Source organism: Poeciliopsis prolifica, unplaced genomic scaffold (assembly GCF_027474105.1).
Source record: "Poeciliopsis prolifica strain line A6 unplaced genomic scaffold, Auburn_PproV2 SCAFFOLD031, whole genome shotgun sequence".
Classification (NCBI taxonomy): domain Eukaryota; kingdom Metazoa; phylum Chordata; class Actinopteri; order Cyprinodontiformes; family Poeciliidae; genus Poeciliopsis; species Poeciliopsis prolifica.
Window position 1 is genome coordinate 2,677,033 of NW_026562406.1, and position 27,083 is coordinate 2,704,115.

The 27,083-nt window shown below is 41.5% G+C and overlaps 1 protein-coding gene across 7 annotated transcripts in view; it reads right to left on the reverse strand.

The window, feature by feature from the left end:
• fbrsl1 (fibrosin-like 1) overlaps nt 1-27,083 on the reverse strand; it is a 327,802-nt gene that overhangs the window by 82,728 nt on the left and 217,991 nt on the right. For all 7 annotated transcript variants that reach the window (XM_055050778.1, XM_055050777.1, XM_055050781.1 and 4 more), the window contains one exon: nt 25,610-25,639. In XM_055050778.1, the coding sequence (XP_054906753.1) occupies nt 25,610-25,639 (30 nt within the window). The remainder of the gene's footprint in view (nt 1-25,609; nt 25,640-27,083) is intronic.

A 27,083-nucleotide genomic window follows, 5' to 3' on the forward strand; every position in this document is an offset into this window, starting at 1 on the left:
AGCCGAGAAACGCTGAGCACCGAGCTCTCCCTTGGGATACACGCCGAACAAGATGTCGCCTGTCAAGCGGGGAGCATTTGAAAATAAATAACATCAATGATGATTTCAGTTTACTTGTCACGAGCGTGTGCGCTTTGAGAAGTGATGCCATCGTGCTGGCTGGGACGCAATCCCACATTCCCCCTCCCTACCCCTGCTCCCCACCTCCTTCTGAGACATGCCTCAGCTGCTAGATGCACTCCATTTCCTATTCAGATTCAACATCAATCTGTTGGAGGCTGCAGATATCGGTTGTAACAGACTGCTGGATGAGAACATGTGCAGTGATCGTTCATTAAAGCCTCAGAAGCAACAATACTGGGTTAACTCAGTGGGGTACATTTGAACATTTCTGCTTTGAAAGGCCAAGGAAGTTATTTATAAGTAACTATGATAATAAACCTCAAGCATATGTTATAAAAAAAGTATTACTTCACACAAGCAACATAATGCGTTATTCTTAATAATTTATTGCAACCATACATTTTGCATCCTGACCTTAGTTTGGTTTTGAATTGAAATAGTATAAACCAAAAAAAAAAAAAAAATATATATATATATATATATATATATATATATATATATATATATATATATATGATTAATATTGATATATTCAGATTCACCAATCATTGCTTAGTAGTTCATTTTGATACCTGGTGTTTGTAATGCTTCGACCTATCAGTGCAGATTTTGGTCACTTGTGATCTCTCTTTGGATGTATTTTTCTAGGCTTCCTGCCAAGAAAGCTCATTAATTAGTCATATAGGAGCAGAGGCCTGATCATGGAGTGTGTGTGAGTCATGCTCCTCAAACATATGGCATCTCAAAACAAAGACAGAAAAAAAAAATGGTGTAATTCATACTTTAAAGTGGCTTAAGCGTTTTATATTAGTGGAAAATGTAACTGGAAATCTTACAAGGATTTAAAGAAAGCCTGGCAACATTTTCAAGCCAGCATGTTGCATAGCAGGCAGTGCGTCAAAAGGTCAAAAGAAAGCAAAAAGAGTTCAGGCAAACGCTGATATACAATCCTCAGCATTTTTCTATCTGGTGAAAGTCCAGCTTTCTCTCTCTCTTGCTTTCTCAGAGTATAAAGAAATTCACAGATATAGTTTTCCTTTGATCTCCCTTCATTGATTTTATTACCAACACCTCACTGATAATAAAGTACTTAGCTTTTAGTCTTCATCCCTCTGTGAAACACATCTACACTAAAGATTGTTGTCCACATTCCATTTGATGTTGTGCGTTCACCACCTAGAAAATAACCAGACTTTCTTCGCGTCCAAATCATCCAGTTTATCCGACCAACAGATAAATTGCCTGTGCATCTCAAACTTCAGTGCCATAGTAAATCAATTTCAGAAGTAATCAATCAGCTTTGCTCAATACCTCCAGTTGCAAAAACAGGTGAGAACATACATGACGGTATCCACACATGCCAGCATACTCAGCTGGCCTCAGCACATTGGAATGAAGCCCAGTGGGGGAGCCTGAACCGATTGGAGTCTCAAAAAAGACCAAAGAGCACTTGCAACACAAAGAGTTTCATCTCAGCTCCTTAAGGAGAACCATCTGTTGTAGAGCAGACTTTTTTTTTCACTCCCTCTCTTTCTCTCTCTCTCCACAGCTTTACAGTCGATCGTAGGTCAAGAGCAGGAAAACAAATGTGCACTGCACACATCTGTCTGTCTGCCGTTCCTCTAGCCAAAGATTACATATCAGAATGTTCTTTTGGCAGCACAGCAAAAAACGAAATGAAGAGAAAAAGCAATCCCAAGGCATTTGGGCCAGATCTTACTTCCTAAGAAAGGCACCATAAATTGTTTGCAGTGTGTTCATCTCTTGAAGGCTCATCACGAGCGGATTAAGACGGTGAGGAGGGAAGATGTTGGTCGGAAAAAAGACAGGGACTACATGAGCTCAAATAAGATCTGGGTGCAGTGGACTGGATGATGAGGAGATTAGGCATCTGGATCAAATGGTTGGCTAAAGACGAGTAGCAGAATGTGCCTGCTCTCCCTTTGTTGTTGACTTTTACCTTGCATGACCACGACAGTGATGCACAAGACAGGAGTTAAGGAAGGTCAGGCTCATCCACGTTTACGGCTTGACGGCTCCCACTGGGGAACACGACGCTGCCTTTCTGCCACAACACGGTCACCAGGCGGGGAATGGCAGTCTTTCATCTCTCCACGACCCAAATGTCATCTTCCTCGGTCCAAGCTGTACCGCACAAAGTGAATCAACCTCCTGCTGTGCACCTTGGAGCCATGGCCCTTTATGTCTTTATGTTTTTGGCCCTCACTCAGCACATATATTATCTCCCTTTGATTTGAGGCTTGTCTGAGGTCAGCTGATCACAGTTTCAAGGACCAGGGAGGAAGAATGAATCAAATTCTTGCCACTGGTCTCCCAACTATTCTCACCCAGCGCCCCCCTCATTTTGACCGCAGTCAATAAGCAGAAATTATAACAAAGAGAAAAAGGTCAAAGTGTCTGAGAAACACACACACGGATCTATATATCAAGACTCGCTATTTTTGTCATTCAGAAGAATAGTCAATTTATATGGAGAAACTAATTATGAATGTCATACATTTGTGTAGCGCTTCATCAAGTCCAAGGACTTTCAGATTCTTTACAGTCATTCACCTATTCATACACTGATGGTAGTATGCTGCACTGTAGACACAGCTGCCCTGGCATAGATTGACAAAAGCAAGGGCGCCACAAGACGGGTGAAGTGTCTGGCCCAAGGACACAAGTAAAATGGACAGAGCAAGGGATTGAAACCGGCAACCCAACGGACAAACCCAAATTATAGGTTCTTCTTTTAGACATCTTTCAGTGTGAGATTATCCTACTGCAATAAAAGCTGAATTTACTTAAAGTCTTTTGAGGACATTTTTACTGTAAATGACGACTTAGGCAGTGCAGATGTAACTACATGGCTTCAATGGGCCACAGCTGGACGGCAGGCTTCTTTTCCTTCTGGTGGGAAAACCAGTTTGTCCTGGCAGACCTCAAGCCCGCACGCAGACTCAGCAGCGTAACTCACCTTGTCATTTGTGGCCTGCCCATGCCTTTTATTTGTTCCCCGCCAAATGGAGTCATGTTATAAGGGCAGGAGGTGCAGGAAGAAAGGTTAATGAAGGACATTAACCTCTATCAGTCTCAACAACACCCAAGCCCATGGCCTTTACAGAAGAATCAGATCCTTCCACCCTAATTAGAGGGCAAATATTGTGCAATCAGGGTTAGCTCTACAAACTTGCTTGCTGGTGCTCTGACTATTACACTTTTCTGTCTGATGTTTTTATTTTCCCTCTAGAGATACATTCAGAATGACTGATGTAAACAAGGGTCCTCCATAGTTCCCAAACACCAAAAAAAAAAAATAAAATACCTGCAAGAGCTGCAACGAAAAGACAGGATTATATTTGGAAAAAGTTCCCTTTTTGGCATTGGACATATGTGACTAACCATAAACTAAACTGGGTGGTCTGGGAGACTAGCTGTTAGCCTCCCGATGTTGTGAGGATTTCTTGACTTGAACCAGGCTAATCTGGGTGCAGTGAACCCCCTTCGCTCCCATCTCCAACACTGTGATGTTGGAGATGATTTACCCATTCATGGATTTTTCAGAGGAATTTATTTGTGGAAAATCCACTTATTCACAAATTTGTTTGGAGAATATATATATCTAAAATATTCAGTTTTGGTAAGCTGAAATACCCTGACATTCTATTGGATGATGTTTGCAACGCCGCCAATCCATTAGTGGCATTCATTTTTCTGGCCACTGATTGGCTATATTGGCAGGAGTGAAAATAAGAATGACTGTAAATATGAGCTGAGGCAGTTTTCACCTTGCCCTCTATGGTGCTACAGGCTATACCAACATTTGGGTTCAACACGATACACATCTGCCACTTTCTGACAGTATAACAAAGTTAATGTTATTTTAAAGAAATCTAAGTTAATATATGTAGATTATTTGGTTAATTAGAAAACAACCTTCTTATAGTATTGTTCTCAATTCAAAATAAATCCATCAGAACAGCATTTTTTCCAATAGTTTGTACTTACAAATATCCCCCAAAAAAACAGTAAGAGAAATTAAATTATGGTTATCTCATTATAATTAATTCATCAAGCTCTCATATTGGATTTCACAGTGAAGGGAACTATTACTGATAATAATTTCACAGGCCTTGCTTCAAAACACCCAAATGACCCCTCTAAGAGCCATCACAAGCAAGTAGGGCTGCTGAATAAATGCTCATCTTGTTTTGTCACCAGTCCTCAGAGTTTGATAAAATAACCAGTTGTGGGATTAATCGGACCTGCGCTGTACTACTGAGGTCTCGGTGTTAATTTGGGATGCTGTCCTCTCAGATAACCTCGGAGGCCATGAACGTGAGGGGCAGTCCATCCCTACTATTCCCTTGATAATCCCTCCATCTCCCCGCTTCTCCTTCCGTTAAAGTACACTGCAACAAAATAGCCACAGCAGGCATTATTAATTAACTAGAATAGGCAGGGAGGGAGGAGCTCATCTGTTATTTATGAGAAGATAACCAACTGGAAACCTCTCTGACAGTCCTATTAATGATCTTTAGTGGCCCTCGGGCCATTCCATCTCGCCATCTCTTGTTCCCGAACCAGTCCCCTTCCCCGGCTCCCTTCTTGCCAACACACGTTCCTCTCTTTGTGAATACCCCATTCTGGCCTTCATCTGTTAATGTGGCAGGAGTAAAGCGAGTGGAGGGGAGGAGAGCGAGAGAGAGAGAGAGAGGCTGGGAAGGAACGGGAGATGTAGGCTGTAATTTGTGCAGAGGATTTAGACATTACAGGGGAAAAGGGGCTCTCCTGGGACCAGGCAGTTGATCAGCCATGGCCCCAGAGGAGTGAGCCAGACAAATAACAAATGACAGCTCTGTGATTAAATCAAACCTTCTACTTTAAGTGTTGAAATATCTGCCTGTCACTAACAATCTAGAGATTGTTCAGGCTCCCTCCTTCCCTCCTCCTTCTGTTAGTAGCCATGCCTTCGTCTCGGAGCAGAAACCCATCAAGCTCCTATCCCCTCTTCATGTAACCAACCCCTCCCACTGCTCCCCTACCCTAAAACACATCAATCAAACGGCTCCCTTCGGACCTCCTCCCACCTCCCTCCTCCATACGCTGAGCTAGCCATCTACTCTCAGGAGAACCTATCGACTGACACATGCACACAAACATGCCGGTAGCCTAAGTGAAAAAAAAAATTAAGAAAAAAAAAAAACATCACAAAGAATGGTTTAGCAGATATGGAAATTTGTGACAACTTGGAATAATTGTTAACTAACTTTCTAAAAACCTGCAGACAGTAAGATCGATTTGTATCTGCTGTCAAGTTCGAGCACTACTGAGAGCTGTGATAAACTGATTTATTCGCGGTTTGTTCTGGCAATACATTTAGCTCAGCGACTTTATAGCAAGGTAAGACAAAATTTAAATTCCTAATATCAGATGTTTAGATATTGTACATCAATCATGGGGCATAAATGTCAGATATTCTACTGAGGAAATGGTTTTCTGACATAAGGCCTCCAAAACTATTCTTGATGTTTGTTTGGAGTCTGGTAGGTCCAATGTTTTAACAATATCACGGGAACCACACAAGCGTGAGCAAGTTACAATCTAGAAGAGGCTTGATTAAGTATTACTGTTTTTTTTTTTGTTTTGTTTTTAGGCATCAACTATAATTTACAGCCGCCCATTTAGGATATAAGGTCATACAAAACCAATTTTAAGCTTTTGAGACACATCGGTGTTGTGTGGAAGAGTACACTTTTTTAAAGAGGGTTGACAGCTGGAGCGTTTGACCAAATGAAATGAACTCTAACCAAGGCCTCCAAGAAAAGTGTGCAAATATTTTACCGGAATTGTGCCATATGTTTGTTAATGTTAATGGCCAGTGCGTACCTAGAGAACCCATTGCTAGAGGCATTTCAATAATTTCTCACTGGGGGTGTATGTATATCACATATAGAATATTTGGACCATGCAGATTAGATTCAAGGTTGCACAACTAATTACGTCCCAATGCATCATTAAAAGCCTCAAAATTAACATGAAATACACGGCCAAGGTAAGGGCACGTAAACTTCTGTAGGTAACTGCAACATTGAATTTTTAGTTTAGCTTAGTTTAGTTAATCAGATGCAAATTTATTTAACTATCGATCCTGAACTGTGATCACTGTTGCCTTTGGTTCTGCATGCTGTTTTACGGTTTAACCTTTTGGATTATGTCCCAACAGTCTAAAAATGGCATTAAAGCGCTGCATGACATGCTGCTCTCCTAGGTAACTCTGTAGCCTTTTCACACAACATTAACATCTTGACACCTTGTGGCCACAAATGCTTACTATACCCCAGAAACCAGCATGCTGGGAGTCAAACTGGGTCCTGTAAGAGGTTGGTGGAGGCGGGTGAGTGGGGACTGGTCTTCCTCCATCAGCAGGTTTTTATGTTCTGGCAGCCTTAATTGAGATGGCATTAATCCCAGTTCTGGGTCCATATAGCCTCAAAGCAAAGCCAAATGCCCCAGTTACGCCACACATTTACTAGTGCCATAAAGGGCTGCTGTGAATAAAGCACAAGACGAATCTGGCCAGAGAAGTAAGCTGACCTTATAAAACGTCCAGCTGCTGAGCTTTTGCGGACTGTTAGGTAGGCTGTTGATGTCTAACAGTGACATGATTTAAGGCTAAATTAGTATTCATCACACTAGTCACAAGCCATTAATCTAATATCCCCGACATGAAATGATATGCAAATTGCAGTCCATTGTCATTCTGCACCACACGTCAGTCTCTTGAAATCACCACTGCCACATCACTAGTCAGCCGCACTGAAAAGTGGCCCTACCTTACCTAAATGATCTATACATTGTTCACCCAACTGCACATCATAATAGAGTAAATAAGGATGAAAAATAATCTTGTAAATCAGGCCAATGCAGATGACGCACTACTCTTACTTAACACCAGGTAAAGAACTAAAATCTAGCAATTTTCAGCATGGAAACCTAACTTGCTTTCGAACAGGCGTAACTATGACTCAGTCTAAAGATAGAGTGCCGTTTTGCAATCCCAACCATTCCATGTATGTCCACTCAACTAAGCCTAATTGATCTAGTTTTGTGACAAAAATCCAATCCACTGTTCCTTTTTATTTGCTAAGTTGTCTGTTACTTCAACATTTTATATACACAGCACTGAAACATCCCTCCAGTGATTCATTGTTGAGTTTTGGGTGACATTCTTTCAAAAAAATCCTTGGCGCAGCAAAAGGGAAAGTCTGTGTCCACAGCAACCGTCGTTGCACTAGGCCGCTCGACAAAGTTTGGCGCTTTGGAAACAAAGTAAAGTGTTCGAGCGTGATGCAGTGATCGTTCAGTAATGAAATTCAGAGGGATTAATCAGTGCTTCAAGTAAATTTCACTTGCTTCGCTATGATGCAGTTAAAGAACAGGAGAGAACAATTGTTCTGTTGGTGAGCTCGGCTTTGAGGCCCAGGGCAGGGTGTCTGAGCTGAGTCAAGGAATATGTTCATGACAGATGTTGAGAGAGAGGGGCCACAGCAGAGGTCCAGGGAGAGCAATTACTACAAACGAAGCGGATGAGCCGTTAGCCGGTCTTTATTAGCCTCAGTGATGAGTTCAGAGGCCGTTAGTCTCCTGTGATCAGAAACGACCCAAGTTGGCTCCGAGTGTTGCTGTTTGTGCTGTGTGTGTGGGGTGGGAGGGTGGGGGTGGGGGTAGCTGTGTGGAGGCCTGTCATGAATTGATGACATGCAGATTGACGCCAAAGAACAATATGATCCTGGAGGGCAGCGGGAACACGGGCAACTCGTGTTTCTCTCTGTTGTAGCCTCTGGAAATGTGCCAGAAGTTTAATTTGTGGATTGATTTGCACCTTAAGTGGACAAACAAAAGTATACGCTAAATAATTTTCACTGTCACTACTGCAGCACTCAATATGATTCAGACAGTGCCATCTATTGTAACAGCACTACATGTCTTCCCAGCTGCATTTCGATTCACTTTCTTTGTTTTATAGGCGTCATTATGAGACTGCTATTGGAAAAGCTCTCTCTGACCACACACACTCTGTATTCATAAAACTGAACACCAGGCTCTGGGTTTGTAACTATGGACATGGATAATGCTGCCTTCACGGCAGCATTTGTCTCCTGAAAAGTATAAAAAAGATATACCTCACACATACATCAGTGGTATACTTTTACACATGTACGAGACAGCAATGCAATAAGCACAGTCAGGTCGTAATAGATAGTAGTTTTTGCACTTTTTGCTGACCACAGTTTCTACGGTTGTTCACATCTTTGCTGTATTGGACAGTCGATGCTTTCAAAGATCAAGATGAAATGTGAGCTCAGCCTTCTGGGAAAAAAATGTTGCTGCAGACCTTTAATGTATAAACGGTAAGATAAGGACATGACTCGAGAAGATGTATGACTTAAAGCGGGCTTTAAACAGCTACCAGCTACAGTTCATTTAGTAGGAGAGTTTCTCTTGAATGCTGACTCGATCTCAGTCGTGTTTTAATATACCATGCACCGGAAATGGTCCTATGCATCTACCTAGTGTTTCAATAAAATATATGTTGCCTATAGTAATATTGTGGCATATGATTGATGTCCAAAAATACAATGGCATTAAAGTCACAACTTCAACGCCAAATTCTCCTTTGACAGCTGATAGACGATGAGGGCTAGCTGGCACCATGGCTGGTTTATGAATGTACCTCATGTAGCTGTTTACATCTGTCGCTGCCATGATTTTTAATGACTTATCACATGAACAAACTTATTTGTGTGTGATTTTAATTGAATTTCTTATTCAATGGAAACACCGCATTTATGAAATTGTATTTTGTCGACATTAATGACAAAGAGTTGCCCTCATTTACAACGGAAATGAGGGCAATCTCAAGCTAGTGATGCTATTTTTACCACACGTGTGCTTTGTTACTAAGAAATTCACAGAAGTACTCTTCAAATGTTCTTATAATACCATTGGTTAATCTCATGCTACATACACAAGCTATGTTTGCCTTTATCAAGAGTCAGTCATCTTTGATTGAAGAAGGTGCAACAAGATTATTATTAATTAATATTAATAATTATTTGACTTATACTATTAGACTGTGAACAGAAGGACTTGTAGGACTTTAGAAAAAAAAGCTGCTGACAGCAACTTCAGCTCTATTATGCATTGCATTCTAAACCTTCCACATACTATACAAATCATGGGTGACACATATGACACAGATATTCACCAACTCATTGGCTGATTCATCCAGAACATTTGCCAGAGAGGTTGGTTCCCACCTATTGTAAAATCATAGATTTTACATAGATTACATAGATTTTATAATACAGAATCTCTTTTTTCTGTGTTTTCATTCACTGAAGGAGGGCTTTAGGACATTTTCTTTGCACGCTTCTTTTCCGATCAGATCTGCATCTTAGGAAAAATTAGTTGTCAGTGACACTCCTTCTTATTTTGGACAACTGAGCAACTTCCCTGCTAATGTTTTCCTCTCACCACAAGTCATCAGATGTTATATTAACAGCTATGCGAAGCCTTCCTCCACAACAAAGAGCGCCTAATAAATAACTTATAAGGGTGAGGATTCAAAACAGTTCTCCTGTTCCTTATCTCACTCCATTTTTTTCACAGTCCCTTAAGCCTCCCCCCCATCTGTCCTGCACTTCAAACGCATCCGAATGCTCAGAGATACTTTCCCAGTTCTATCCTAGGGGATTCATGTTAAGGTAGAGAAAGAATGGAGGTAGAGATGTGAGACGGGTACTGGGCTGGAAAGCAAAGGGGAATAGGAAGGAGCCAGGAGCTTTGAGTGTCAGAATGTGCCGAAAGCAACATGGCCATAGCTTTTTTCATAAACTAAAAAAAAAATAAATAAAAAAATAAAGGGAAGAAGAGTAAAGGTTGAGGATCAGGTGTCATAATCTGTCCCAGGGCTGAACACTCGGTGAAATGAAAACAAATCCAAGCCTTGTCCATTCTCAGCTCAGTGCTGGAAGGATTCATGTCTTTTTGTCTGTAAAGGTGTGAACAATGAGGAGCACCACCGAGGCAAAGAGTTATGGTGGGAAGATGAAAGTTTTTAAGTAACAAACAAACAGATTGATTTGATAAGAAATTGGCAAACAATACATGAGATCGACGAGATGGTGTTGCCGATAATCTGGATGGAAAGACACGAGGTGGAATTTGTCAAATATGAAATCAATCTGCAGTTTTAGATTTTAACTGAACAGAGACACAAAGGCTAACATTATTTAGACTGCATCCAACACTGCAGCATTAAATATATACACTCACACCAATACAAATGACATGTGTGAAATTTGTTTGGTAACAGAGTGGTTCCGAATCTGACATTGATAAAAAAAAATGAGCTAAAATGAAACAAAATGTATAACAATGATGCGCAGACATTTCAGTGGCACTAGGCATGGGATTCAAACATGTAGAATGAGAACGTACTATATATTTTTAATGTTTGTTTTATAAAAAGAAAGTAAAAGCTGCTGCTACTACAGTTAAAAGTGAACACCATGTTGAGAATTAGTTATTATTTTGATTTTGCACAGAAAAACGAATGCAAAACCATGAAACACCGAGTTACACTGTACTCCAGAGAAAAACTCAGCACTTTCTCCAGAATCTCATTAAAAACACTTAACCGCGGAAATAATATGAGGGAAAACTGTCGCAGTTTCAAAAACAATAACTCTTGAAAACCCCTGGTTTTACTTGAGACCTGTGAATGACCCCTGCCAACGGGGATAGAATCACATTTTCATGCTGTGCAGTTTTAATACTTTTTAATAAAATAGGCAAATTTCATTTGAGCCCAGGATTAAAATGATTGTGAAATATGACTGCAAAAGAAAAAGAAGAAAACTTACTCCAGCAAATAAATCATTCGTCCTCCTGATTATTTGCTTTTGCCAGGCAGCGTGTGTGTGTGTGTGTGTGTGTGTGTGTAACACCTCAAAGTTTGACAATTCTCTGTTTTCTTATCAAAGTCCTGCCACAGTGCTGTGATTTTAACTCGGCATGGAGCCCATTCCTCCTTAAGACCGCTGCTGCAACCGCAACGTGAAGGTTATTGCTCAGCATCCCCATGTTCTGATGACAGCGCAGCGTGTCGAGTTGGTGAAGTCAGGTGGATTTAATCTGTTTTACAGCGCGGCTATTAAAATAATTGGAGGAATTAAATTGTTTGAAGACCTTTTCGCACATAGACCGAATCTTAGCGGTGGAATGAAAAACACCCTCGCCAAGCTGGCTCTGCTTTTCTGTTTGGATAATTTGCACGTGTCAAATAGAGACGGGCCATGTCGGCGCATGAGAATACACGCAGAGAGCAGGGATGTCTGATAGCCATACCAGTTCCGGTGCGTGCCAGCTCAGGACTACATCAATGCTAAATCTTTTCTACGTGTTGCTCTGAAACACAATGAAGGTCTATCTAGGCTTGTCTTGGCACGTGAAGTCTGAAATTTGATGTCTGCTGGTATTAATAAGTATTTTAGATGGGACTCCACTTCACTTCATCCATGCTGTGCTGCTGGTATTGCTTTCATCCTACCGGCTTAAAAAACAGGGAAAACAAGTCGGTCGTTCAAAGGACTGACTCTTTAAAAAAAAACACACACACACACACACACACACACACACACACAAGGGGCTTGGGGAGGTTGAGTGAACCGGGATGAATTTAACAAGCAGAGGTCTTCCAGATTTAAAAGAACTGAGAAAAAAATTTATGGAGGCACATTTGGACAAGGGCCACATCGAACAGCTTGGCCAGCTGAGCAACATCACAGCGGGATGCCTAATAAGCCTAGCACAATTTTTCACCCCATATTTTATCAATAAAAAAGCAGTTTAAACAGCCTCCAGTCCTGAACCACAGCCGCTGCACTGCCTGCCATCTGGAGCCCTCTTTCATTTTATAATCCAACTGTCATTAAAATGCTTTTTGGCAGTTTACAGCTCGTTCCCCATGTGCAGATGTGGAAGCGATCTTCAGACAGGGGCCTTCTGATCAAAGTGTTTGCTGTTGTCAGGCAGAACACTTAGCACCCTTAGGCTACCTCTCCAGTTCCGTCAGGACGTCACGTCTGCTTTTATTTATTTGTGCGTTTATTTATTCAGCTGTGAACGGATCAGGTAGAGGCTTGTGCTGAAGATCCACCATCCAGGATGAGACTGCAGAAGAATTTTTTGGTGGTGGAAATTGGATGGACCGGGAGGAGCCATCAAGGAATCACAAGACCCTGGATGCCATGTGCAGTACAGTCAGCAGATTAAAGGAAAAGAGGTGGGAATCAAGCTGACATATCAATGGCTAAAGAAGACAATGAAGCCTCAATAATCATGGTAGCACAGGAATAAGCACTTAGCGCAAGGCCAATAAATGCTGAGGTTTACAACATTGGGCAGGACCTAAGGTGACTACACAAAACACTTTAACTGGAATAGTGTACAAGAAGATCAGTGCTATGTATGTATTGATCCCATATGTCAGAGGCACCACTAAGAACCAAAAGTAGGTGAGAAAGATAGGAGTAAGACCCTGTGAAATCAACATGGACTGGTAAATGTGTGATAGATAACCAACCGGACATCGTGGGGTCGGACAAAGCAGAAAAGCGGTAATAAGTAATAGACAAAGCGGTACCAAGTGACATCAAAATCAAGAAAAATAAAGGAAGAGGGGTGAAGGATGTCAAGTTCTCTAAAAGGAACGAGAGAAGCACTTTGTTCCTGGAATCTATCAAAACTTTGGAGTCACAGCCCAAACTCTGGGATCCTGTTGCTAGAACAATGCAGTGCTTGGAAAAATCAACACACTCTCAATCTCCCTGGTACAGCAGCCAATCTCGTAGTGGAACTATCTAAGCAGATAGGATAAGATTTATACCATCATCTGGACAACAGGGTTTAAATGACGACAGCTTAAAATGAAGCAGAAAAAAAATACTGGCATGAGGAAACATAATTGCAACTGAAACATTTTGTTTTGAAAATAAAACAAAAATTGAAAACGACCAAGTTTTCACGCTGACAATTTTTTAGTGCTGCTGTGTTTCAGTTTCAGTTCTCATCACCGTTTTGGCGTCTGCTGGCGTGGCGGAGGGGCGGGGCCTCTGAGCTGCTCATCATTAGTTGACCGAGTCACCAAAGGTTCAACGGTTCAGTCCGGTGGAACAGCGAGGATAGACAACGAGGTCACTTGCCTCAGGTTGAGACGGGCCACCTGGACTTGAAGCAGCCATTGCAGATTTTTTTGTCTTTTAGCCAGAGAAAGACGGCAGCTTGGTCAACGCATGTGATGTGTCGGCCTCTCTAATGTATGCGGCTCTGAAGCCCCGCCCCTCGCCAAATCAATGAGAATCAAAACTGAAAAACAAAAGCACTGAAAAAAAAATTCCCAGCATCATTAAAAAGACAGTGTGAAAACTTGATTGAGAGGAACTATGCAACACAAAATAAGTTTTTCAAAGCGCATTCAGAAGTAACGGCAGTCTCCACATGCTTGACTTGATGCTGTCCAGTGACCCGCCGCCTCCTGTCTGATGTGGCGTGGGGCACATGGCGTTAATACTCTGACTGGGTGTTGATTGAAGCTCCCCTACAGCCAGTGACGCATGTTGTCTTTGCTTGGCAGCCGTCCCGGTGTAAGAACTGGGTCCATATTCCGCCTGTCTGCACCATGTGTTTGCTCTCCTCAAAGCACAGCGGCTGGTGCCACTCAACCACTAAGCACCCCTCCTTCCTATCCCCCCTCTGCTCGCCATTCTTCCCACCCACTGGCATCTCTGTGGGCACCCCAGTCCTAGTAGGTCTGTCCTAATGAAGTCAAATTAATTTAATGGATGCCCATGCTGCCTGCATCTGAGGTGCTTGGCAGGGGGACAGCTTTGACGCCAATCTCAGTTTCAGGCTCCAAACCTCATACATATCCAAGAGCTGGTATTCCTATGCTGTGTGTCACGATGAAACTGACAAGCATATCATCCGTGGCTGCGCCACCGTGCCTCGGTCCATTCAGAAACGGTCTCCGGCGCTCAAAGGAATTACGACCGGAATGTTCCACAGTTCACTTGTTAGAGAGGCCAGGTGTTCTCAGCTAATTAAAGTTGAAACCGAGGGAGGAAGGCGAGAATAAGTGGCAAATGAACATGAGCGACAGCCATCATTAACATTTACCACCTTCTGCTTCTAACCTTAAAAATCCCTGTTAATTTTAATGGGGTATACAATAATTATTTTTTTTTCTCCAGTAATCCCCAAAGCCCTTGTGCCTCCCCCTCCAACCCCCCCGCCCCAAGCTGGTGCAGATCAAAGCAGGCTGGCTTTTCGCATCAGGGACTGCCATGGCTGGGCTTTCTAGCTTAATTGAAGGCAGCTGGACTCTGTATGTGTTTGGGCCAGAGCTCGGTGTACTCTCCGGGGTTCTCAGCTTTCCTCTTCCCATACACATTTGCCCACAAGAAAAATTTCCTCCAGAGCCCATGTGAAGATCGGCGGGGATTTGAGGCCTGACAGTCGCCAGCACATCCACAGGCATCCGAGTATTTAGACTGTCTCGGAGACCCTCAAGTGGTTAGAAGAGAAAAATGGTCACAGTGGGTGGGAGAGAGGCTCATTGCTTACTTCCTTGATTGTCAATCCTCACCGTTCGGTGGGCAGTGGATACTCTTTCGCCTCAAAGATGCAAAGTTGTTTCGCTTGGCGTTAGAAATAAATATTTGGCCCCTTGAGACAAAATACAGGGATTCAACAAAAAAAAAGAAAAAAAAAAAAAGAAAGAAAAACTAGGGCCTGCGCCTTTATGGTAAATGTAATATTTTTAAACTTGGCAAATGAGCTAGTCTGCTGACAGATCTCTTTTACACAAACGTTTATTGAGTTTCCCGAGCCATTTTTTTTTCTGACCAAAGAGGAAGCAGCACTTCTTCAGGGGGAAAATGATCCATGGCGGCACAGGTTCCAAAAACCACCAGGAGATTTCTATATTTGTCCCCATTGCATATGCCATTTGCTGTGGAGGGAAAAGTGAGTCTTTCAGCATTAAGAAGTTTTCGGCGGACGAGCCAAGGCAGGGACAGACATCGAGTTTTAGTGTGCCAACTCCAAATGCATAAAAAGTCTGTCTTGAATTTCCATCCAGAAGAAATGTGTAAGTAATTACAGTCCAGCCATGTTTATTGAATAAAAACTCACTTAGGCATTGTGTTTACGCACGATCAGAAACGCTCAAATCGTACATCTACACACACAAAAACATTTGTGGCTTTTTATATTTCCACAGAACATCTGCACTCAATATGGAATCAATTTTGCTTTTATTACTCATGTGGAAAAATGTATATAAGTCCTGGACTGTTATTCAAACACAGGCCCTTTTGGAAAAAGCCAGAATGTTGTACCATGCAGGTTTTTAGCGGAGTGGACAGGCATGTAGCTGGGAGCTGGTCCCAGCTACATGCTGTATTTCAGCATGTCCGCCCAGAAAATGTCCGCCCAGACCGTTTCACCGCCGTCAGCTGTCTGAACCGTCCATACAAAGCAGGATGGATCACACTTTCATGTTATTTACGCCAAAATATGACCTTACCCTCTGAATATTGTGGCTGAAATCAAGTCTCATCAGACCATGCACTGTATTCTCATTTTAAAATGTCTAAGACAATGAGAGCCTGTGTGAATTGTAGCCAAAAAAGTGCCAAGTGTTATTTAGCTAACTCCTCAAAAAAGTTTTTCCTTCCCCTTATAACCACTTGCAACCATTTGGTGATGTTTGGATACAAAAATCCCTGTAGAGAATCAGTTTATGAAATACTCACACCCACCTGTCCGGCACAAACAACCATGCCAGGTTCAAAGTTTCTTTAGTTCCATCCAATTCCATTTCCTGAAGCCAAACTAAACTACAGCAAGTTATTTTAACCGCATCTAGTATTGCTGACCTGAAACCGACTCGGTCACCGCAAGCAACTGAACAGAGATGCATAATAAAGTGAACAATGAGTGAAAATTTGGCCCTTTTCAATAATTGTGCATTTTTTCCCCCAACTTCAAAACTGTGAATCACAGATGCATAACCAGTTAGATAAAACGTGGCACAGAAATGGTGTAAAACTGCCCAGTTTGTCTTGTTTGATTCGGCGTACCATGATTTCTCTATTGCCGTATCATTGAACTAAAGAGATCTCGAGCAGAAAATTGTTCAATCGAGCGTCTCAGCCAGCCATTGCTGAAGACTTGTATTACAGAAGCAGGGCTTTCAGGTGGGAGAAATACAGTGTTTGAAGAAAGCCAGCCTCTAAAAATTGATCTAGCCAGAGTACAAAAAAAACAAAAAAACAACCCACACACCAAAACCTGGTGTTCATCCAGGTGACAATAACTCCCTCAACAACAATCATCGAAAGCAGTTAAACATGGCTGAGTGGCAATGGGATTGTTCTCAAAAAGTTAAGAGAACCTCGCGTTCTGGAAAGAAAGCGTGGCAGACTCTTCGTCAGGATCTCTCCAGAACAAAAGGAAGTTCTGATAACACGCTCTACCCCCACAAACAGCGTCCTGGAGCAATGGCGGTAAGTGAAGGAAGATTACAGTGTTGATGTCGTGTTGTATTTTCACACCTCCTTTGTGCTGAGCGGGGAGTGTGCTTTTGCTTCCGCAAGCCTTCCGTTTTTATTTGCAATGCCGGCATCATGGCTAACCTTTAAGAGGGAGTCTGGACCGGGGTATGGGATGCCACATCAATGACGCCGCAGCCACGCTGACTGTCCCTGCATTAGCGGATGACATGCATTGCTACTGACAAGCTGTCTTTGCTGATGTCAGTTGGCTCTGTCTGCCGGCGAGCCCCGCGGAAGCTCAAAGAGTCTTTCTCTGTCATCACGCCTCTTCCTCCCAACATGCAATGGGATTGGTCTCCACCTCCAAGCGTGGCAGCAGACTCACTTGTCCCCCAGCTTGCCGACAAGCACGTACACATGCATATGTGCATCACGCGCTGCTTTGATTATGGTGCTCTTTCTCACGACAGAGGCAAATGTGCTCCCTCCGTCACCACATGCTCATGCACTCAGGTTTAATTTAAGTAATGCATTTTGTTATTTAAAAACTCAAACGTCACTGGTGGAATTTCACAATAGACCAACACGAAGTGGCTTACGACTGAGAAGTGGAATGAAAATGGTAAATTGCTTCTGAAACGTGGAAGGCCAAGAAACACAATGGGAGAAAGCTGCAGGACAATTTAACACAGGATGAGGTTATAAAACAATATTCCTGCCTTTGAGGATTTCAGGGAACAATGTTCAATCCATCATCTGAAAAAGAAAATACGAGAATCTAAATCTACCACGGTCAGCTTTTACAACCAACAGGCTGAGCAAGGAGAGGATTGATCAAAGAAGATGCAGAGATAAAGAACTAAAGAAAGGGAAGTCTCTGCAAATTTGGCCTTTGTGGAAGACTAAAAAGACAAAAGTTACTGTTGAAAGAAAGCATTAAAACATTAGGCTTACACTTTTTTCTTAAACCATTGAAGGGACATAAACTTACAAGACTGTACTTTGGCCAGTTGGAAGATTTTAGCCCTTTATTCAAAAGGCTAACCCAGCACATCAGCCTGTAGACTCCACCCTCACTATAAAAATGATGGGGACAACATCATGCAGTGGGGATGCTCTGCATGCCCACTGCATGAAAGACTGGAATGCAGATTCGCCATCCAGCAGGAGAACATCCCTAAATGTATGGCCAAATGTACACACTGATGAAGTTCAGACCTTTTGGAAATTGAAAATCATATCCTTTGCACACAGTCCGACTGAGTTTGAGACATGCTGCTGCAATTACAGCACAAAGTGTTGACTCACAGGGAGTTAAATCAAACGGCATGCCACATGCTCAGATTTTTATTAGTAAAAGATGTTGAAAATCCTCTATTTTCACAACTTCTTCGTCATAAGCTACTTTGTGTCCAACACATAAAATCCTATTGGAACACGGTGAAGCTTTTGGTTTTAACATGACGAAACATGAAACAGTTCCACTTTTAATGAGGCACAGCAAAAACATTACAGCCTCCATTATGAAAAGACTAAACAGAGGGAGTGTCATATGACCACCTGGTGACAATGAGTTATTTCTGATAGAAAATCCTCTCTTATTTTCTTCGCCCGAAATGTTTGCATCTCGATGTTGGCAAAGTTCAGGGGAAATCCTGTTGGGTTCTATGACACTTTGTCTTTTCCAGGAAAGGATGTAACTGAGGAGGAGCAAAAAGCCAGAAAAAACCAGGAAAAGAGGGGGAAAAAGAAGAAAAGAAGAAGACAAGAGCAGAAAAATGACATCTCCATATTAAGGCCTGTGTTGCCAATGTCAGTTCTAATTTCACAGCGCCTGTGGGGAGCTGAATGCAACCAGTCAGCTCTGGTCTCATCTCGTCCCTCCTCCATTTTGAATCAGGGCAGATGAATCCCAAGCTGGGGGTGGGGGTGGAGGGGTGGGAAGGAATATTACTGGCAAATTGGTTTTAGATTAAAGAAGGTGGCAAGGCATTCTGCTTTCTCAGCTCTTTCCCAGGTGCACTTAATCTAATTTCATTAAAGAGATGAGGACGGATGATCACTTGTGTCGAAACATTACGAAGATCCCTTTTCAACGTCGGTAAAAAAAAAAAAAATGTTAAGGTTGGTGGGTGGTCTGTTTATTATAGAATATGATGACTCTGGCTGGATGCAACCCAGCAGCAGAGGTTGTGGATGAGTGTGTAGGAGGAAATAAATTGATGTCGTACATAAATTGATGTCCACTCTTAAGTGTTTGAAGTTGGCAACAGAGGAGAAGTAAGAAACCCTGGCCTTAAAAATTAGCAAGCAGCAGAGTGGGGCAATAACTTGTTACATTTCCCGGTAGGCTTAAAAAAACCCGCTGTATGTTCTAACATCATGTCACCTGAAATGTGCATAAAACTAACTCAATATATCCAAACTCACTTTCTTGCTTCTGCTGGAGTGAATGTTAGCATGTTTGCTCTCTGTTTTGATACGACTTGTTGATAATATGGCTGCCAGCGTGTTTTAAAGTGGTTCCAATCAATCAGATGGAGACAAAACTTCCATAAAAAGTCAATCTTCAGCATAAATTTTGTGTTTTGCTTTAAACATGAAATAAATTAGTGTTTGGTGTTTCAGCAGCTCTCTGTTCAGCTTCAGAAAAGAAACTGTAGAACTTTTTCAAAATTAGAAAACTGTCAGGTGCATTTTTACAATGGTGTACTGTTTACGTTTACTCAAACTGCAATATCTCTAATGCTGCTCCAGTAAACTTTCTGAATACCCGCACCAACATGAGTGACTTCTCTGAATGAAAAACAAGCCTGTTTTAACTAAACACTCATGCGACACACACACACACCTGCTGTTCTTGCTAAAATTCCATAAGTTTTGTATCAAAATAATATAAAAATTTGAACAAAAAACTTTTTCTTTCGCCTGATTTGTTATTTTATAATTACATTTTTTAAATGAACCGCTTTCCTTTATGTTTTTAAATTACCAAATTTTCTGAAAAACACAATTTTAAAATGAATTATTGCAGAGTATTTGATCAAAAAGCTTCCCGAGTTTCCTTTGTTACCGAATACTTTTTTCGCTCTTAAATGAGGAATTTCTTGGTTGGCTATGTTTTACTTTTACTTGAATTTTCTTTGGGGATTCTACCAACCTCAGGAGAGCAGATAGATCATGATGACCGTGAAAACTTATTCTAGGGGTTATTTTTACATCGTAACATCTCTGTTTTTCCCCACAACCGATGGTGTAAATGATATTCCGCATCATTCTGTAACCTGGATGAAGATACAGAGGAAGAGGAGGAATTACCATGTCAATCTGAGGCAGGGAGAGGCCCTGATGAATGACTGTATCAGAGCTATAAAAGAAGCACAGACAGGATGAGACGATGGTTCTCGAAGACTCTCTCAAAGACAGACAATTTCTGCTGAGAGGCTGCTCAGCAAATGGGACCAAATGTAATTAGCCAACCTGGGTGTTCTGTGCCGCGGCGATGGCGAATCTGCGGCGCTTCTGCAATTTTATGCACAGACGGACATCAAATATAATATCGGCACAGAGGAGATAACTCAGAAGACACCGGAGAAGCTGGGTCAAGACAGACAAGTGGACATAATGAAGATAGGATGACTGAAAGAATGTCATCCTATCGCCATTACTGACAGGAGATGAATCCCGTTCCGGTTATCCGATTCTCAAAAAACATAGAATGATAGTTTTGAATTTCAATAGGGCAGAGATCAAAACGTTTGGCGGATTCTTGCTCGACATGCAAAACACAGAGGCATGAAGATTTCCAAAGCTGTAGTTGAAATAACACATTGAATATCCACTGTCGATAGGTTCTGTTTTACTACATCGGTGTAAAGAGACACGTAGCTGTTTGCACTCATTTACCTCATCCTGCTGAACATTCACATGACGGCTAGCTGCTGGAAAATAGCATCATTTTTATACCTAAAAGACAAATGGTAAGATAGAACTAAATGCATAACAGTACCATTAGAAATGTAATGTATGTCTGACTCTGTAAATACAACTACAACCCTGAAAAAACTCACCTTTTAGAGCTAATGTTAGCATGTCTCTGCTTTGATATGACTTGTTGATAATTTGCCCTTCTGAAGTGGTTCCAATCAATAAGATGGAGACAACGTTTGCATAAAAAGTCAATATGGAGTAAAAATGTTGTGTTTTGCTTTAGACATGACAACATGTCTCTGCTCAGCTACAGAAAGGACGCCGTAGAAGAGACCAACCAAAATCATGTGAAAGGCCCAACATACCAATTTTACTATAAAGTATTCACATTTCTGCCTTAACCGTGACTCTGGGGTCACATCAAACTGTATGGGGAACAATTCTAACTCTAAGGAAATAACTGAGGTACGCACCTCTATGAATAAGCTTCGCTGTCATGAATGCATTGTTATATTAATGTTCACTTCAGAACACTTCCAGTCATGCACTTATTTCCTTTTTCAGTCACTGTCAACCTGTCCTTCAACATGACAGACTAAAAGCCTGACTCACAGGTCGAGTAAGAAATGAGTGGGAAGGTTAAGTCTTTTCTTGTGCTCTGGTCTTGGAGCGAACTGAATAGTTTTGGAATGTATTGCACACGTGCGTCGTTTTGGAGAGAAGACTGCAGATATTGAGTCATGTTGCAAGAACCGGTGGAAACCTGACAAACTTCATCGAACTGAAGTCTAATACGTGCTGGATTCGTGTCGCTGCGAGTTTTGTCAAGTGCGGCGCCGATATTTGGAAGCTTCTCCACACGCAGCCACCCGAACTGACTTCGCTGTAGCAAACACGAGACCGTTATTCAAATACAGCGTAACTGATTGCACCCGTGAGCCGCACCTGGAAGCCAAATTCTAATGAAGTTAATCTGTGAAATCCTGACAATGTGGGTGTTCAGGTGGCTGCTAATCTGATATGAAAGGAGTCTTTTCTTTTTCACTGGATAGATGGGGAAGAGCTGGCACCTGCTTCAGCAAAAGGTTGCGGAAAATTATCGCTGTCAAGCTATCTTCAGTGCAGGCAATTACAAATGACAGTGTTTGTCTTCTTCCTCATGAAACCCAATTTCTTTCATAGCTTTTTTTTTTTTAAACTGAATTTGGTGACGGCTTGTCAAATTATCTTTTGCTCGTCCTCGTCCGCTCAGCAATTTGATATGGTTGTTTCACACTTCTCATCACCTTGATTAGTGGAAGGTGCGTTTAGGAGGCATGAAAAGGTCATCGCTGCTTTGGTTGCTATCTAGATTTTTATTCCGTTCGGTGGTTTGCTGCGAAGGTTCTTCCATCTTTTTCATGTTAATATTTGACACTCTAATTTGCAGACCTGGAGGTTATTTTCTTAGGACGAAAAGCCTACCCAAGATCACCAGAAAAAAAAAAACAAAAAAAAAACAGCAACAATATTGCTGGATGGATGTAAAAAGGATGGATGGATGAAAACAAGGTTTACAAGGGGAAAAGATCTTGAATTTAAAGTTCATTTTCCATGTGGTTTGTTCTGTATTTTCTGAGCATGTGTAATACTGCATAAAATAAGAATAAATAACAAACGAAATCCCATCAACAACTTTTTTTCTAACAATTCAAACATATTATTAAAATGAAAGTTGAGCTATTTGTGCAGGACAGTAGTGTGTCTTATAAAGTTGCTTTATGTGGCACATCAAACTAATGCAATTACATTTGTCAAGTAGACAGAAGTATTCATGGACGTCAGATTTTGTTTTTTTACAAATAAAATCTGAAAAGTGTGGCGTGCTTCTGCATTCAGTCTCCCACTTTGCCAAACAACCTTCGGCTGCAACTTTAAAGACTAAAATAGTTTTTATAAAACAACTCAACCTCGTTGGGTTTTCATCTATCGCTTTTCAATTTATTCAGGTCTTGCCACAGTTTCCCGGTTAGATTTAGGTGTTGGCTCTGATTGGGCCATTTCAACACATGAATAATTGTTGATTTGAACTATTCCAGTACAGGACTGGGTTTATGTTGAGGGTCGTTGTCTGAAAGGTGTTCTTAAATTGTCTACCACGCCACTGCCGAAAAAAAACCACACGATGCTGCTTCCACCACGTTCAACATGTGGCGGACTGTGTTGACGTGGAGGTGCGGTGCTAGTTTCCTACCACACACTGAAAGCAGATGAAAATAAACAGCATTTGGTTTCAGCTGACCAGACCACCTTCCTTCTGTGTCCCCAGCACGGTCTGTGGCAAACTAAAAGCAGGACTTCATGCGGCTGTTTTCAGAAAGGACTTTTTTATTCTCGGCTTCCAGTTTGCGCTGACAGCTTGAAGAGCGTCCTGTGAAATGTTCAAAGCTTGAGCTGTTGTTTCTGAACCCAAACGTCCTTTAAGCATCTCTGCAGCTGCCTCCCTGACTTGTCGCGTTAGGCGGTGTGCCTTGGTTTTTATGGTTCTGTTCGTTCACTGATGTGCTTTACACTTCTGACACCTTGACAGAACAGCAGAGTTTATACTTTGACTAAATGGCATACAGAGAGCGACTAGATCTACAAATTAGGTCACTTGAGAAGACAATTTGTTTTACTTTACTCAGGAGTATCAGAGTAAATGGGGGCTGAACGCAAATGTATGGTAAATTTTTTGGGGTTATTATTGCAGAAGTTGACCTCCGCTTCACCATTGTACACTTCTGTTTTGGCCTATCACATAAAATCCCGATAAAATAAGCTGAAGTTTGAGACAGTAATGTGACAAAATGTGGAAAAACTCGCCGAGAGTGAAGAATGTAGCATTAAAGACACAAGTTGGCGAAAATCTTGGCCTTGAAGAAACCGTCAACGACATTTAGTCAAACACTAAATATGAAAAAAAAAATGTTTGGACTTTTTACCAGAAACACCTGAGATTCTTTGAAACGCAGCTTGTTTTTCAGCTGCAGAATCAAACTTTAATAGCACTAAACTTGACACACTGTTAAGATGTGTATCAGAAGTAACTGAGCAGAAGAGAAAACAAAACCTTGTGCCAGAAACACTCTGAGTTTCCTATGCAGTTTTACTCTCCACGCTGCTGCCGAGGATGGAAACTGACAGGCTAGTTGCATTTTTTTTATATCTTTTTGACGTGTCAACTAGCGAGCGTCTTCCGCTCCTTCTCGCTTCAGTAAAGAGATAAAAGCCTATTGACTTGCCAGGCAACAGTTAATGCAAATTGCACTTGCTGTCAATGTATTATTTATAAGGAGAGTTGCAGACGTTTCCACAGAACTGAAAGCTATGCTTACAGAAGATTAAGCATGCTATCTTATTCATTTACCAGAGGGTAATTGCTAAACTGTGGAGGAATTAGGATGCGTGAGATTCCCCAAAGGTGTTTCGTCTTGTAAACAGGTGGTCGCTATCAGCCAACCGCTTTTAAGTCGGCAACAAACACGTTCACAAAGGTGAAGCTACATGGTGCTGGTAGGGAATGATCAAATGGTTAACTTTAAGAAAAAAAAAAAAAAAAAAAACTTTCCCTGTAGGAGAAAACTTTTTCGTTTTACAAACACAACTCCGAAATGTTCAGCTGGAAAAATCCCCCCCAAAATCAACCTTTACCTTGAGAGGATTTATTTAGTAGAAATATGTTGCAAAATAGTTTTGCCTTTGTTGTTAAAAGCACACTAACTACAGCGAGAGGGATCTTTGAGGGTATGGCATTTTCTCCATGGTTATTTAAATTGGCGTCTTCCTAAGGTTACTTATAAACTATGTGAATGTTGATGTTCTTACCTTGTAAAAATAGTTAGCGACAAATCTGCTGACAGTCCTTCGCTATCCACTGCTGTCTTCTTTCCTCATCAAAAGGTTTACGATAAAATAAAAGGTTTGGTTTGCATCCTTTGCTGTTCCTGTCACCATTTTAAACTGTGAAATGGTCTAAACAGCAGCAGCTACAAACCGTCTGTTATTTTGAAAAGCTTTACTGGAGTTCACGTGTCTGAATGTTGTTTCAGCCACCATGGTAGAGAGGGCCAGACGTCACATGCTAACTGTGACATGATCGTAGCATCGACCGACGCTCCTGTGCGTTCCTGCATATTTTCCTGCCCATTTAGTGAGGAACAATCTGCCAATGGAGACACACCCACCTCGACTAGAACCGAACCAAACATTAACCAGCTACAGCGAGACTTGACCATGGAGACGGGGCTTTAGTCTATTCTGGCGAAGCACTGTGGAGATTTACATTTGTGATTGCTGGCATGTAGATGGAGCCCAGTGGTTGTCACGGAGACTTAGAGATCCCCAACTCTTTGCTGCGCTTCTCTATCGGTGAACTCTGTATGTCATTTAAACTCCTGTAAACCCTGCTCACTGTGCATGGTGGCACGGTAAACACAGGTCTAAAAGCAGCCATGTTTTAAAAGAAATTATCGGGGCCGCCAATAATTGTGCCATCAGATTTTCACACATTTTTACAGATGTAAAATTTGTTTGTTTTTGCAACGGCATGCCTCATAGAGATGCAAAATTTTACTGATATTAGCCATGCTGCTGTGCTGGACGCTGTACGATTCAAGATTTGTCAGAATTACTCAAAAAACTACAGTGTCTTTACACATAACATAAAATACATTTCATTCTGTGAATCGTTTTGCGGGTTTTTGTAATCTCTGCAAGATGAAAAATAATCAACAAAGGCTGTGGTTCTTTGTGGCCCTTTTGTTTTTTTTTGTTTTTCACCCAACAACACCTTCTGACTACCTCCTCTCTTTCTCTCTCTCTCTCTAGACGGGAGCTTTAATTTTGTTTTTCACAACTCCCAGTCACTTCATGTGGCGTGTGAATAAACACAGGAAAAGCAGCCTTACCTTGTCGTCAATGTCACTTTCGCTGTCACACTGTAACAGAAAACAGATAAACACGGGGAAACGTTAGGAATTATTCATTCGGCTCCCCCACGTAGCATGATCATTGCAGATGTTATTTTTGTGTGGCACCTTTTATTCACTGTCAGCTCTCAGAGCAAACAGCACAGGATGAAGACGGAAAGGAGAGTGTGTTAGTCAAAGAGAGAGGTTTTTTTTATTTTTCTTCTCCTTTTTCTTTTCCTCTCTCGAAGTTTCAAAAGAAGTGCACAGACACACAGAAAGCCGTTCTGGTGTTTTTGTTACAAATTCAATACTGGAAGTTTGCAAAAGATGTGAAAACGAATGCTGCGACACATGGCTCTATTATAAAGAGCCCTGTTTGGTAATGCTGCATTCAGCTGCAGCTTGTCATTTAGCCCTTTAAGTGTGCTTTAAAATTGGACGATAGCATCTCAAGGACACAGGTTCTTTGAATTCTCACTGTGCCCATTAAGTGTGGTATTTCAAATCTGCGTTGTGATGAGCCCGTCCTTTAATTTCTATGTCAGACTTTTACAAGGGTAAACGAAGTGAATAACAAGAAAGGCTGTTTTCTGATACGTGCGTCGACTAGCGCGGCAGAGGGCCAAATCACTTTCTATTCACCCTGGAAGTGAAGTGGTTTGTCTTTGACGCTGAAAATATTTTATTTTTCTCATAAGTCACTTCTCCACTAAATCGCGTGACGATTAGGCTCAGAGGTGTTGTGAGGACAAAAGGAAGTCTAAGACCTTGTCGCAGAGAAACAGATAATGGGGGACACGGCTTTTTATTTCAGGTATGCTCACAGACAGGAATGTCTCTTTTCAGAAAATAAATACATAAAAAAAATAAATAAATAAAAAAAAAACTTACACAAATGCTGTTAATTACTCCCAGGAAGTTAAGGTGAAGTAAATGATAATAATTCCATTCCGATCAACAGCTGCGTCTCTATTACGAATACGCGCAAGACTGTTTCTTGTATTTTCTAAGAGGTTTTGCTCATTAAAAAAAACAAACATAAAAACCCTTAATTTCACCGTTGTGGTGTTTCCGTTGAAAATGACATGCAATTAAAATAAAATGTGAATAAGCTAAAAAGTGATTGATGTAAACACTTACATGAGATATATTCATAGTTCAGCCACAGCACTAGCTATCAGAGGAGACATCTGAGCGACAAGCCCCTTGTACTTGGGAGCAGGTACGGCTATGTGACGTTTTGTGGAGCTTTTACTTCAAGATTGGACAGAAGACCTATGGTTTCAATGCTTTTGAATGACTAACTACTTCTGATGAAGTGGAGTTACCATGTAAGCTTTTTATCTTGAACTATAGCTTGAACTATAGCCTGGTATCTGGGTAGCTGGGTAATTCCAGTTTGCCCAGTAAAAACCAACCCCTTGTTGGGGTTGGTTTGCTTCGTAAAGCAAAGCAGCGGGAGACCCTCTGG